The 15,299-nt window shown below is 41.9% G+C and overlaps 1 protein-coding gene across 1 annotated transcript; it reads right to left on the reverse strand.

Annotated features, from left to right (window-relative positions):
- Positions 1-4,358: 4,358 nt before the first annotated feature.
- On the reverse strand, positions 4,359-11,916 carry LOC134454274 (uncharacterized). The gene is made up of 4 exons (XM_063205187.1): positions 11,632-11,916; positions 10,863-11,186; positions 10,503-10,640; positions 4,359-4,979 (listed from the first exon to the last, which is right to left on the reverse strand). The coding sequence occupies exons 1-4, from the start codon at positions 11,855-11,857 to the stop codon at positions 4,759-4,761; spliced, it is 909 nt and encodes a 302-aa protein (XP_063061257.1). The 5' UTR covers positions 11,858-11,916; the 3' UTR covers positions 4,359-4,758.
- Positions 11,917-15,299: the final 3,383 nt, after the last annotated feature.

Raw genomic sequence — 15,299 nt, forward strand, 5'->3', positions numbered from 1 at the left:
CTCCACCGCAAGAAACAAAAGTCACTTCTTACCTGACACGATGCACAATTTTGGTGACATTCCCTTCTTCCGTCGCACTTTAAATTCACCTAATTCCTTACTTAGTTGGTCCGTTTTTGATCACCAAAGTGATGAGACTTCTCTTCACAACAAGTTAGCTCCTCCAATGGGTTTAAGACCGTGTTGATGCATGCCCAAGCCAACATATCGCTGTTAATACCACTTTTATACCTATTAATACCTTGACACCACAAGCTAAACAAAACAAACGTCTCTCTCGGCGGTGCTATGCGACCATTGAACACAGATGTAAAGCACACGGCGGTGCCATTATATAAAATCATGACTTACCAGAGGCTGTGACCACCAGTTGACTACAACACAACACCTCTCCAAAATTCCTCTGGAAATGCCCATCCAATTCGTTGTCAAAACTTCCCAAACTGTTTAGCCCATAGGCCTATAGTTCACCTCAGCTAGTTTGATATTTGCTCACGGTCATTTTGATGCTCAATGTTCCTCCGTAGCACTAGCAATCCTACAGTGAAAGAGAGTCAGCGCGGGCAATCTACAGTAGCTGCACCTGATAGTTCTACAGATACACGCTTCAGTGCTAAAGTAGGCTATGCACCCGGGACCTTGCATCGCAAAGCGATGTGTTTCAGAGCATTTCTTTATTATTATTTAAAATAATATATGAAAATAAAATAAAATAAATTTGTTTTTTTCCCATGGCCCTCCCCCTAACTCCGATTTTTTTTGCCATGGCCCTCCCCTCCACCTCATTTTTTTCATCATGGCCCTCCCCCCCCTACGCACCAGCCCCCCCCCCCCCCCCCCCCCCCCCCGGTAAATTACGAACAGTCCCTAACCAGGAGGGGGAAAAAAATCCACATTTAAAAATATCCTGCTATGTGGAAACAGCTCCTGAAAAAGAACCTAACCTGCTTGGGGGAGGTACAAATGTAGGACTCCAGCCTACATCTAACAGTGAATAGTAGTGGTAATTAATGTCTTCCTAATTAGAACAGGGTCACATGACCAAGGATTTCCAATATGGCACCCAAGATAAAGCGAAGTCACCAATGCAACCAAGTGAGATGATGAATGAACTACGTCCTTGTAAATGGGCATAACTTTCCCATTGAACTCCATTAATTCTCTGCGCCTCCTAAATCCTAAAAGACCATGGATGGCATCTTAGAACAGAATGTATATATGTTACAAACGCATGGTTATCTAGAGTCTCTGGCAAGACCACTGCATGGAATAGGTACTGCCTTCAACCATCGTCTATGGTTGAGGAAGACACCAATCCTGGGGGCTGCTGTGGCTCAGTGCTCTAAGCACATATGGGCTTGCATGGCCATGGCGACCTGAATTCGAGTATGGCATGGGTTCATCCCTGCCTCATCTCTCTCTCCCACTCTCTGTCTCTTCCTGTCATACCATCGACTCTCCTATAGCCTAATGAATAAAGACACAAAACCCTTTTAAAAAAGCCAAAATGCACTGAGAGACAACAACACCCTGGGGACAAAGCTGTGATATGACACATATCATTTTATTTTATTTTATTCCACACAGAAATGCATAGTCTATAATATCATCACAAACATAGCAAGGACATCACACAGTTAACAGAGCAACAGCAACATAAAAAAACAATATGGTGGCAAGGCAAAATAAAAGGCTGCCACACTGTCTTTTTCTTTCTTACAACTATAGGCTACACATTTCTTACAACTACAATCTTTTCCCTGAACTACAAAGCCTTTCTCTTAATTAACACACCTATAATCAAAACAACTAATCAAAAACAGCTGTATAAATCTAAAAACGTGCAAACATATTGCTTGCAAAATTAATTAAATTAATTAATTAAAAAAAAAAACAATATATACAGTATAATTGAACTTGTCTTTGAACGGTGTATTGCTTGGTACGTCTGCTCAAAGGTTTAGAACTACTGAAAATAACTACATATTTAAATATAAATATATATGAATGGAGACATTGAAACGTCTGGTGCTCCAGCTTATGTAGACACTTTTTTGTTGTTTTTTTGGGCTTTAAATATAGCCTATAACATATGACACAACCCTTGTGTCCGGCTCATTTTTTAAAATGTCCTAGTAGCTCTAAAAAGGAATATACTATATTAAATACAAAAATCCCAAAAACTGGTTTTAAAACCAGTGATTGACTAGTTTTGTCAATTTGGAACCGATGTCTCCACTAGCTGACACTAGTTTCTCCTCATTATCAGTAAGCGTGAAAGCCCATTGGGAAACTCCCAATTGTCATTGTGACACAGCACTCCACAGCACACAAGTGAACACTGCACACTGCACACAACGAAATTGCATTTATGCCTCACCCGGGCAAGGGGGCAGCCCTCAGTGGCACCCAATGGGGAGCAGTGCGGTGGGACGGTACCATGCTCAGGGTACCTCAGTCATGGAGGAGGATGGGGGAGAGCACTGGTTGATTACTCCCCCCACCAACCTGGCGGGTCGAGAGTCGAACCGGCAACCTCTGGGATGCAAGTCTGACGCCCTAACCGCTCATGACTGCCCATAGTAGTACAACGTTATAACATTACAGCATTTCGGGAAAAAAAGCTAATTTCACAACTCCGCTTAAAGGACAAGTGTGCTATTTTTAACATTAAACCCCTTTTCTGAGTTGCCTGCAATGCTTTAGAGCCCCCCTCACCAATTCTTGATGTTTGCTGCTGTCTCCATTATTGGTTAATTTGGGCAGTGGCCGCCTATGGGCTTGTCCAAATATGTTCTTAAGAACACCCTAAACATTCATTTTTGAAAGTATGCATTTTTTATTTGCCATTTTGTGAATGAAGTAATATACTGTATATATATTTGCAAAAAACGGATAGTAAGGGTTTTTTTAAGGCACTCGATGACGGGCGCAGAACATCTGCGGCGGGGGCGTGGTTGCGCACAGACACAGGAAGGAGCATGAATCTAGCTTAACAGAGACAGAAGCAAGTCAACGATGAGTGGGACTCTAAAGCACTGCAGACAACTAAGAAAAGGAGTTCAAAATAGTGCACTTATCCTGTAAGTTCCTCCAGCCACTCTCCTTGTCTGGCAATGCAAAGTCTTTGGTAGCATATGTAATTGAATTGTATGCCTTTAACCCATTGACGCCGGTTGTTGCGTTACGCAACATTGGCCCTGACGCCGGTTGTTGCAAAACGCAACATTATTGATTTGTCAATATTTTCAAGACGCATGAGAGATGCAATGCACAATGTTTTGTTCAAATACACAAGAGGTGGGTGTTCTCGATTTTTTTTAAAGATCATGTAGCCAAAAAAAGTTTGATTCGTCGACAAAAATGTCAAACGCAATCAACCACGCTTGCTTCAGCAGACGTGGGTTGTAGCCATTTCACACAGGTAAAAAAAAAAAAAAGAAGAAGGCTGTGGTTCGCAAGACACGCTGTTACAGCGAACGTGATGTTCAGTTGAAAGGTAATGAAGAAATTTTAATCGAGGAGAGGAAATATGATTGAAGACCCTTTAGCAGGAGTGTGATTTGCCGCGGCCGCATGAAGATGTGGGCGAGTGGCTTCCAAATAGACAGTCTGCTAGATTTCGCCCCCGACGTTACCAAAACTTCACTCCGACACTCGGGGCAATTGGCGAAGGTGCCAATATCTGAGGAAGCACGTCCTTCAGATATATTTCAGAATATTTTCACTGAGGAACTTTAGGATATGGTGATAACCTATTGGTGAGGCAGACAACGGTAGACATGCGAATTGTAGACGCGCGGCCACACATCCAGCTCAAAGTGGAGCCCCGTCTCAAAATAGGATATGAAATTGCTCATCGGTCTCTCTGCATAACGTTTGGAGGAATAAAACGGCCATACTCGCCGGTGGGAGAGCAAGTGGCTGTATCAGACAAATGTCCCCCGATTTATGGCAGAAATGACTGCCTAATAATTATAGGCCTAATAATAATTATTATTATGATTCAGCCTAGTTATAGTCGGCTATTGTAACAGTAGCAATAGTAGCCTAATAGCTTATAATAAATAGCATCAAGCATTATCCTGAAAGCACATGAAACGTTTTTCAATCATTAGACTATGAGATATTTTTTTTTTTAAAGGAATAAGTGTTAGTGTTAATGCTGAATGAACATAATCCCGTGAAAGCAGAGGATTTTACCTTTTAAATGCAATTTGTCCCATGTCCATATGTGTTCCAGAGGCTGAGATATTGAATTTTTCATAGGAGTTTTCAACCAATTTTTCTTATCTCAAAAAACCCTCAGGCATTGGGGACCTTTTCTAAAAACTGGCTCAGGCGCCAATGGGTTAAATGTACTGTACAAACACTCATGCTGCATGTGCACTCATGCTGCATGTGCAGCCATGGCTAGAAGTACAGGACAAACGTAAAACTTAATCATTTAACTCAGGGGTGGGGAACCTTTTTCATTCAAGAGGCCACTTCAAATTCCTCCTAGGGCCGTAAAAGTCCTCCAAGGGCCGTACTTTCAACACAAATCAGGATTTCCTCCCGCACTTTGAGCCTAAATGGAAGGCATACACCTTTAAAACAGACCACACCTTCTCTGGGTCCCCTGAGTATTGTAAAACTTAATTGACTGAAAAAGGTTCCCCACCTCTAGTATAAGTACACTACATCCATATTGCAGAAACAGCCTAAGCAGGAAGCACAAAATTAAGTAAAACAAAATTCACAGATCCCGCCAAGCTCTCAGTTATGGTTCTGATAGATGTCATCCTCCTCATGGTCATTGTCTATGCCAGTTGAAATCTTGAATTTTTCGCTATTTTCATAGTCGTCATCTTCCAAGTCATCTTCTGCGCCTCCGCAATGGCCGCTGTCAGCAAGCTCCATTGTGTTCATGTAGATGTTGTCATCTGCAGGTGTGGCATCTGGCCCGTGCTCAGAGCTATTTCCAGTGCCAGATACGGCTGTGTTGGGGGAAAAAACACAATAGCATTACATTATACTTGGTGAATGCTTTCATCCAAAGTGACTGAGTCTACATGTACTTGAGGTTAGGGTAGAGTCCCAGGATCTACTGTAGGCTGTATAATGGTAGACGACAACTTCAGCCATGAATTAGAGCGCAGGATGCCACCCACATGCAACTGCCTAATTGATGTGAGGAGCACAAGTTCTTACGAGTAAACAGGTATATCCGTGATCTGTGTGTCTCATACTCATGAATGGTGTGACATTTTCCATGTGCGTTACACCCCTTTATGGGGGAAAATAGCCAATGCAAGTCAATTGGTGGTGTTGGGAAAGAATAAACTAAATACAAGGACCTGTAGACAAGCATTGTTCACGCGTAAAATGTGGAAAACGTGTTGTGTTGCCGGCTGTTCAAATAATATGGATGTGGTTTAAGCATGGACTGTATTCATTTAGGCCAGCCGATGTAGCATGTAAGTTAATGAGATATTTAGGGCTGTCCCTAACGATTATTTTTCTATCAACTATTTATTTTTGAATAGTCGATTATCAAACGATTATTTATTTATTTGGAAGGGAAAAACTGTGATATGCCACTTAACTTTGACCTGAAAAATAATAGACAAATAAAGCACAGTTCACCTAGGGCCTATTAGGGCAATGATTTCGAAAAAATATTTTATAAATTAGTCACAGACTATAATAAATACAGGCCTAATATAATATCTATTTGTTTTAGTTCAAATCAAGTAAGCTTATTAGCCTACATTTACTGATATATGAAGAGGCCTAAGTTATACAGTATTAGGAAAGTGGAAAAAAATACGGGCCACTATAGGTTAGGGTAAAGGCTAGCCTACCAGAGATTTTATGAGTAGCCTACGAGGAAAGAACTTTGAGGCTACTCTGTCCACGTCATTCTGTTGACACATCAAAACCCAGCTGGTCCCTATCCCCCTTCTGTTGCTAATATAGACCCAGTTCGTAATTGTACGACATAATTATGAGTATTATTATATTATTAGAATAGTATTACTATTTATTTAGACCTGCAGTCGGCACAAACAGTATTGAATAGTGCGAGGTGCACTTCGTGCACCGGGGAGAAGGGACCTTTCTGAATCAGGCCCATGCATTCCTCTCACTCCACTCCTCCCGCTGTTGGCAGTAATATGCACACTTCTTTTGTCTTCATTTACTTTTTTACTTTACTTTACTTTGTATACAGGCTCTTCTACAAACACCCCGACCACTGTCACCCTAAAGGTGTTGAATATTGGCGTCTATAACAGGCACATTACGATTCATTGCTTTATCTCCCTGTCGTTGCTATGCACGCCGCCAGCATAGCGACAGTATACAAAGCAACATGAAATATTTACCCCGTGTCTCGATCTGATAAACTTCCACTTCCTCAATATATAAGGGCGGAATTCTCCCACCCGCTTAAGTCAAAAAAAGCGCGCAACAGCGCCTCCGAGCTTACTCAAGCCCGTGAGTAAACGGGGCTTACGCGCGATTTCATCACTTGCGCACTTTGGGTGGGGCCAGGCCAAAATCAGGGAGTTCCCCATGTTAATCAATCCTAAGCGGATTCTCCCGTCCACTTAAGCGTGTTTGCCTTTACGCGCATCAAAGGGCTGTCGTAAGGTCGAGCGCCACTATGAGGTAAAATGTAATATTGCATTTGATGCTCGCTTGGCTCGCATTTTGAACATGTTACACGGTATGCTTTGTTGATGTTCCTTACCGTCAGCGTGAGTCCAAATCGTAATTCATTCACAGTTCCACATTTCATCCTACATTAATTGTGACAAAATATGACCAGCTGCTCAAAGCATGTTCTCATATCGATGAACTTACAAACAAAAGCAGGTAATTAATTAATCAGTATGAGGATCATCATGTTGTCTTGACGGTAACCAAAACCAAAAACACCTCGTTGCAGGTTGCACCATGCGCACAAGTAGGCTAAATTGACAAGGCACGTCAGACTAAAGACCGTTGCTCCAGTCGTCCTCACAGCCACCTAAAGTATGCCTATTCAAAAACAACCTTCACCATTTTTACTATGTTGTAGCCACGACGTTAAGTAAAGGGTTTTTATTTCAACTCCTCCACTTTTGTGATTTATTGGAACTCGTGCATATGTGCATGTAACCTATTAAACTTTCTGAACTGATGCCCGACATACAAAACCACCACATACTGAGGTATTTTACAGGTTGTCCTATCTGTTTTTGTAAGGCAAAAAATATTTCCTGAATGTCATTACAGCTAAACGTAAAAGGTAGGCCTACTTATCAGAGCATGTCTTTGGCATTTCGCTTCTGGTCTCGATTACACCCCATCAGCTGCGCGTTTAAGTCCTGGCGTGGCATTGCATGCCCATGTCCAATTAATTCCCATGTCTGCGACAGAATATAAAGTCTCCGTTTTTTCATGACGATCGATTTCCTTGTTTATTCTTCAGCATGCATGTAGCCTAAGTGTAATATGCTGACGGACAGCTGAGATCCACATATTTCCAATTATTTTAATGCCACGTTGCTGTACAGAGAAGCGGAGAAACACTTTTAAAAGTCAGCAAATAGGCCTACTATGTGTTTGTTTAACTGTGGGAATGATCAGCATTTTAAATCACTTTTTGATTTCCGGAATTGTCCAGGCAACACGCAAACTCCATTTTTAACAAAACGTTTAATCATGTTTATTATTTCAATCAACCTGTTGCGCACCAAAACGCTCAGCTGAGTTCCCGCCAAAGGGACACATCGCGTTTCCATCTCATTATCCCACCTCCAATACTTGCCTTATGTGTTTGTGAAAAGGAGCGGAGGTTAGGTTTTGGAACGCTTTTGCAAGAGGACTTTTGGCACGTGGTTTTAAATTCAAAGTTAAAGTTCAGTGTTGGATCTCAATGGACTGCCGAGGTTTTCACATGGTTGATCAGAAAATCCATGCTCCATAGTTTCTTTGTAGCCACAACTGATGAACTTGGCAGAGACTCATCCCCCCATTTAGCATACAGTTGAGGACGATATTATTAGCCCCCCTCCTGAAATTAGACATTTCTCTTGATTTCTCAGTAAGAATGACCATTATTAACCGTTTATGTTATTCTGGAAACAAATACACTGATGGAGATAATGTCCAATGAGTTGAATTTGGATTTTTCTATTGTTACGATGAGTTTAAACAAAAAAGGGCAAAAATGACAAGGACACAATTATTAGCCCCCTGATCATTAATAGTCAATATGGCGGCATTTATGAACCAAAACTGACAACAGGCTCTGATAAGTTGCTACCTAGGTTGGCACATGCCCCACTATGGATTTTGGCCCATTTCTTCACTGCAAAGTGTTCTAGCTGGTCCAAATCGCATGGATGCTGAGCATAGACATTAACCACAGACTCTCAGTGGGATTGAGGACTGGACTATGAGCGGGTGATTCCAATATCATGGTTTTAGTGTCCTTGAAGAACCTCTGAACTAATCTAAATGTATGCTTTGGGTTACAATGTTGTTGGAAGACCCAGCAATCCAGATTCAGACCCAGACTCCCTGTGTCTGAGGCTGAATAACAGACTAAACTTGATGCCCCACCACTGTGTGTAACTGTAGAAACTGCTTGGCCTCATTAGACCAAAGAAGCATTGGACACCTGCCTAGATGATTGTTATTGACCTGGCCTCACCTGGAGTTTTTTCCCCCACCAAGAAAGACAGTTGTTAGGGCTTGTCATCATATTGGGCTTTGGGGCCATCATCACAGAAGAACCCCTTTACTAAAGGCAGTGCATATCAGAGTGTTACTGAGCTTTGCCTGTGAACATTTGAAAGTCAAAAATGAGTTTTGAACATCTCTGCTTTCATCTGATGATATTCAATTGCACCTGCTTTGATGCATGAATTCTGCTTCTGTCAGGTGAAGAAAGGGATAGGCCTTGAATCGTAATAAGATGGTTTCCACAATTAAACATGGTGGCGGATGCATCATTCTGTGGCAGCCTCAGCCACAGGAAACCTTGTTTGGGTGTACGGCACCATAAAAACTGAAAATTATGATAGAATGTGGAAAGTGACCTTGCAAAAATATGCTCATAGAGGGAGCTAAGATCTTCACTGGATCTTTCAATAAGATAATAACCCAAAACTTGCATCCAAAATAGTTCAAATGTTCCTCAAGGATACTAAAACCATGGTCATGGAGTGGTTCAGACCTCAATCCTTTAGATAGTATTTGAAGAGTGCTGAAAATGAATGTCCATCCTCAACATCCATGCCATTTGGACCAGCTTAACTATTTGCCATGAAAAAAATGGGCCAAAATCCCTGGTAGGACATGTGCCAACATAGTTAACAACTAATCAAAGTGCCTGGTGTCAATTTTTGTTCATAAATGGCACTGTATTAACTATTAATGATAAGGGGGCTAATAATTTTGTCCTTGCTATTTTTACACTTTTTTGCTTAAACTCATTGTGAAAATGGAAAAGTCCAAATGTAACTTATTGGATACTATCTCCATGGTGTATTTGTTTCCAGAATAACACACATTTATTAATAATGATCATTCTCAATGATCAATGAAGAGATATGTCTAATTTCAGGAGGGGGGCTAGTAATATCGTCCTCAACTGTATATCACGCCCATGTTGGGCTACGCGCTGTTTTTCGGAGTTAAGCGCGAGGGGTGTGGCGACGTTCCAGAGGGGAGAATACGCGCAAGATAAGACCGCGTAAAAAATGCGTGCGTAAAACCGACTTAAGTGGAGACGGGAGAATTCTGCCCCAAGTCTCCAACAGAAACACGACCAAGTCTTGTGCCTTGTCTTTAAAATATCGCCACACTTTAGATGTCTTTGTCCATTTATTGGGTTGATTAGTGGTGCCACTGCTACCTTCATCTTCGTCTGACACTGACACCATCGGATGTTCAGCCTCTGCCATTTTCTCCGCTTCTGTTTAGCACGTCTCCCTCGCGACTCGCGCAAATCACTTTTTTTTGCGCAAATCACGTAATCGACGGTATGTTGAACACTTCGACTTATTTACGCAATCGACATAATCGATTACGTTGAATAGTCGGGACAGCCCTAGAGATATTCGGTTTGATTTCCCCCATAAAGGGGCGTAACGCACATTTACGTGCAAAAATCTCAATTTTGATTTGATTGATCACGATCCTCCATCCAAAAAATAAAAACAACAAAAATCAATTTTGATATGCTTGCAATTTGTAATTTGCAGTTAATAAAATCCTAACACAATGATGACACTCTCATAAAGTGCACAATTAGAATACAATAATGTAAAGAATAAAAGTGAAGACAACAATACAAGTAAGTAAACATTACTTTGATACTCATAGTTAACATCCTCACTACAAAACCATCTGCACCATTTCTCCACTTTGACAGATTCGAGACGATCTTGTACTCGATATCACGATTCATGATTTATATCGTCATATCGCCCACCCCTACACTGAGGGGATCATTTCTGACTCACCAGGAGCAAACGTTGCCATAGGCAGGCTCTCCTCATTGGCCTCGTCCTTCCTCTTGGCCAGGTAGATGACAGCAGAGGTCGTGATGAGTAGGAATAATCCACAGACTAATACAGAGGAAATGATTGGGGCCAGGAAAACTGAAATCATAAGCAAGTTGGAGAGGTTTTTTAACAAAACTGTTCTATACTCTTATCTATATCCTTATATTCTTATTCTGTGTTTCATTCTCTATTCTATGTAGACTTAACTGTCTTAATCATGGGCAATTGGAACAAGGTAGGAGAACAGTTTCTTTAACTAACGTCCACAGCTACTGAACAAAACAATATATTCTCCATAAAGTAAGATCTTCCACCCACCTCTTACAGTGAGAGTTAGTGGTTCGGACTGTGTTGAGTTGAAGGTGCGGCTGGACACTGTGACCTGGTAGACACAGCTGTAGTTGCCCTGGTGGGAGTGCTCTATCTCAGGGATGTGGAAGGAGGCTGAGTGGTTGAGGGCGCTCTGAGTCCTGGTGCTGTTGGAGGCGTCCAAGAGGAGGTGGAAGGAGCCTCCTGGGTATTGGGCTTCAGTAGAGCAGAGGATGGAGAGGCTGTGGCCCCTGGTCACCTCTGGCCCCTGAGGCCCCCAGAACAGCCCTCCATCTGGGGCAACTACAGAGATGTTGGGCTGCACCAGAGACACTGAGGGGGGAATGGGGGGCAGGATAATAATGGCTCATCAACTCATCAAAAAAGTCCAAACTCAAGATGGCCACATGGACATCAGAATCAAAACTCACTTAGCACAGAATTTTCATTTTTGGAAATAAGCTTATTTTACACCTTCCCTTGAGTTAAATAGTAGGGCTTTACCATTCTCCTGTCCTTTCAACCGTTCTCTGAGTACGGCAGTACAAATTTTACCTCCAAATAGCAGTTAACATGGACTCCTATGAGACCAGTTAGGTGTCATGGGACTCAATGTTAACTGCTAGCATGGATGTAAAATGTGCTATTTAACTCATGGGAAGGTGTAAAATAAGCTTATTTCCAAAAATGGGACAGTATCACTTTAAACTTCAAGTAAATGTGTAAGTTGTGTGTGAAGTTGTCCTACATATGACACCATATTTTTCCATCATCTCACCTGTCACCGCAAAGCTGACGGTATTACTCTGAGGGGATGTGAAGTCTCTGCTAGACACTTGTGTTTGATACTGGCAGTAGTAGGCTCCTTCATGGATGAAGTCCACCTGAGGAATGGAGAAGATGGCCGAGCGTGTCGAGGATCTCTTTGTGTCTCTGACTGAGCCAGAGCGCTGCTGCAGGGTGAACGTCCCACCCAGGTGCTGTGTGGAGATGGAGCAGCTCATCTGGACAGACTGACCCCAGATCAGAGATGCACCAGACTCCAGTGAGAGACTGGGAGTTGGCAGACTCTCTAGGATAGAAATGTAGATAGAGGCCCTTCAAATCAACTTTAACAGAAAACCCATGTAAAAGCTTACAGGTGCGCACCGTTCTGCCAGTGGAATGTTGTACTAGTCACTGAAATGCAGGCAGTGGCGCTGGAGGCATATTACTCTGGTTATCTGCCGTATGCAAGTCAGTGTGCAAGACACAGATTTTTGTTGATTATTTCCTTTTTTGAATGGGTGGATGAACTTCGACCAGATCTCATATACTAATAGAAGGTGCATGAACTAATTAACTTCTGGAGTTAAGTTCCAGCCGTTTTTATTTATTAATTCCAAATTATTACTTTTCTAATATGTGATACATGACCAAACAAACTAAGTAAGATATGGTCAAAATTCATCATCTCACCTGTCACAGAAATGCTGATAGTATTACTCTGAGGGGATGTGAAGTCTCGTCCAGACACTCGTGTTTGATACTGGCAGTAGTAGGCTCCTTCATGGATGAAGTCCACCTGAGGAATGGAGAAGGTGGCAGAGCGTGTCGAGGTGCTCTTGGTGTTTCTGAATGAGCCAGAGCGCTGCTGCAGGGTGAACGTCCCACCCAGGTGCTGTGCGGAGATGGAGCAGCTCATCTGGACAGACTGACCCCAGATCAGAGATGCACCAGGCTGCAGTGACAGACTGGGAGTTGGCAGATTCACTAGGATAGAAATATAGTTTGAGACGCTTCAAATCAGCTATTCACACAAACCCATGTAAACAAAACTTCAAGGTGCACTGTTCTGCCAGTGGAACACTGTAATAGTCACTGAAATTAACGCAGTGGCAGTAGAGCATACTTCTCCGGTCATCGGCCATATGCAAGTCTGCGTGCAAATCACAGAATTAGTTTGAGAGATACCTTTTGAATGGGTGAACTGCCTTTGACCAGATCTTATGGGCTAATACAAGGTGCATGAACTGATTTACTTATTGAGGCCTATGCTTTCAAGATGGCTACAGATCCATCAGTCAACACTTTGGCACCAAGTTCTAGGCGTTCTTAATCAATTCCTATTTATTACTTTTCTAATATGCGATACATGGCAGAACACAAACTTAGATATGGTAAAATTCAACATCTCACCTGATACAGTAATGTTGATGGTATTACTCCAAGGGGATGTGAAGTCTCTGCCAGACACTCGTGTTTGATACTGGCAGTAGTAGGCTCCTTCATGGATGAAGTCCACCTGAGGAATGGAGAAGGTGGCAGAGCGTGTCGAGGTGCTCTTGGTGTCTCTGAATGAGCCAGATGGCTGCTGCAGGGTGAATACCCCACCTAGGTGCTTTGTGGAGATGGAGCAGTTCATCTGGACAGACTGACCCCAGATCAGAGATGCATCAGACTCCAGTGACAGACTGGGAGTCGGCAGGTCCACTAGAATAGAAATGTAGAGTGAGATGCTTCCAATCAGTTATTCACACAAAAACCAAACTCTTCCGATCATCGGCCGTAAGCGAGTCTGCGTGCAAGTCACAGAATTAGTTTGAGAGATACCTTTTGAATGGGTGAACTGCCTTTGACCAGATCTTATGGGCTAATACAAGGTGCATGAACTGATTTACTTATTGAGATACAAGGTGCATGAACTGATTTACTTATTGAGGCCTACGCTTTCAAGATGGCTGACTTACAAGATGGCTACTGATCCATCAGTCAACACAAAGAAAATGGATCTAACAAGAAGCGTCATTTTTAGGGGTGGGCATAGATTAATTTTTTTAATCTGGATTAATCTCACTGTAATTATGAAATTAATCTAGATTAATCCATATCAAAATGGCTCATTCAGAATAGGCACACTAGCGAAATAATGACGAAAAAAATCTAAGGGGTTTCTTAAGATGGCGCATTAGACCAGAGCTCATCTCTTTTTTCCTAAATGCATCTCATCATCAAAAAAATGGTTGATATTTGGTGATGAAAACAAAAATCACTGCAATATTTGAAAAGTGTTTCGAGTATGTTAGGAAGCATTTACAGTCATAATATACTGACATTTCAAAATGAACAGTGCTATAAATTGTAGAGGCAAATACAGATACATCTATCAAACATTTAGACTATTTAAACAAAATGACCTCAACAATTCAGCATTTCTAATGGGCAGAGAGAGAGAGAGAGAGAGAGAGAGAGAGAGAGAGAGAGAGAGAGAGAGAGAGAGAGAGAGAGAGAGAGAATGAATCTGCCACTGACTGTTAAAAAGGGCAGCGGCTCCTTTAGAGAGGGAGGAGCTGCGCAGCAGGTACAGCAAAGTCAGAGCCAGGCTACTAGATTTCTAGAGCTAGTTCTAGACCCTAAAGCACTGGCCCACATCGATTTGGCCTAAACCTGACAGTTGTTCTCTGCGTTAGAATGCCAGCGGAGTTACAACTCCAAATTAATTCAGTTTGAATTTGGTTTTTTTTAAGTCAAGCGCGACAACCGCGAGGTTGGCTATATCAAGCGCAACAACCGCGAGGTGTATTACCGTCTGACATGAGTCGCAAATGCGCGATCATAACACAAACATTCAGCGAGAGTAGATATTGACCATTTCAGTTTTGCAATTATGGCACAGGCAAGATTTCTGGAACAGGACTGTTGTTTGTGTTCTATGCAATGCGTGAGGCTATGTTGGGCTGGTACACAATAATGTCTTCTTCACCTCAAACAATAACGTCTCTCTCCTCCAGTGTTAGTTTTGACAGGAATTTTTAATTTAGTTTTAGTTTTAGTCTCTTGACGAAAATGTAATTTTAGTTTTAGTCACAATTTAGTCATCTAAATCATTTTTGTTTTAGTCTAGTTTTAGTCGACTAAAATTCATACAATTTTAGTCGACGAAATCTAAATTAATTTTAGTCGACTAAAATAGGCTATTACATTATTTCCTCTTGTCTACACTTCTCTATAAAATTGGCAAACTAAAATACCATTTGGGGAAATCAATGATTAAAATAACATATTGTAGGCTAATAAGAAAATATTGTAAAAAACTGCCAGAGCGTCTTATAAGCCAGTGCGTCCAATGTGCGTTTTAATATGTGACCTTGCCTCCTCCACTTGCCTCCTCCACTTGCTTCTCGTCATGATGACATCACTGACAACAGCATTATATTTCAATATCTTGCAAAAGCTCAATTGTTAAGTCTTTTTCTCATTTGCAATTGGGATGGTGAATGAAAAACAGTCCCTCAAAAGTTGTTGTGGCGAGGATGACAGCTGGGAAACTTTAACGTTTTCTCCACGGAGGAGGGGCCAGGAGGCGGGACGAGGAGACAAGCACAACTGAAGGAGGCAAGGTCACATATTGGGATGCACACTCTGTGTAAAAAAATCATGGCCGCGACACTCATGGATCTCTTTCGA

The sequence above is a fragment of the Engraulis encrasicolus genome, chromosome 8 (assembly GCF_034702125.1).
Source record: "Engraulis encrasicolus isolate BLACKSEA-1 chromosome 8, IST_EnEncr_1.0, whole genome shotgun sequence".
In the NCBI taxonomy this organism is placed as follows: Eukaryota; Metazoa; Chordata; class Actinopteri; order Clupeiformes; family Engraulidae; genus Engraulis; species Engraulis encrasicolus.

Bases quoted from the DNA above. Each gene is read 5' to 3' on its own strand.
- LOC134454274 (XM_063205187.1), bottom strand. From the start codon at position 11,857: ATGAGCTGCTCCATCTCCACACAGCACCTGGGTGGGACGTTCACCCTG. The intron at 11,187-11,631 runs GTGAGATGATGG...TTCCCCCCTCAG, and splicing joins CGTCAGCTTTGCGGTGACAG to TGTCTCTGGTGCAGCCCAAC. The intron at 10,641-10,862 runs GTGGGTGGAAGA...TTATGATTTCAG, and splicing joins ACTAACTCTCACTGTAAGAG to TTTTCCTGGCCCCAATCATT.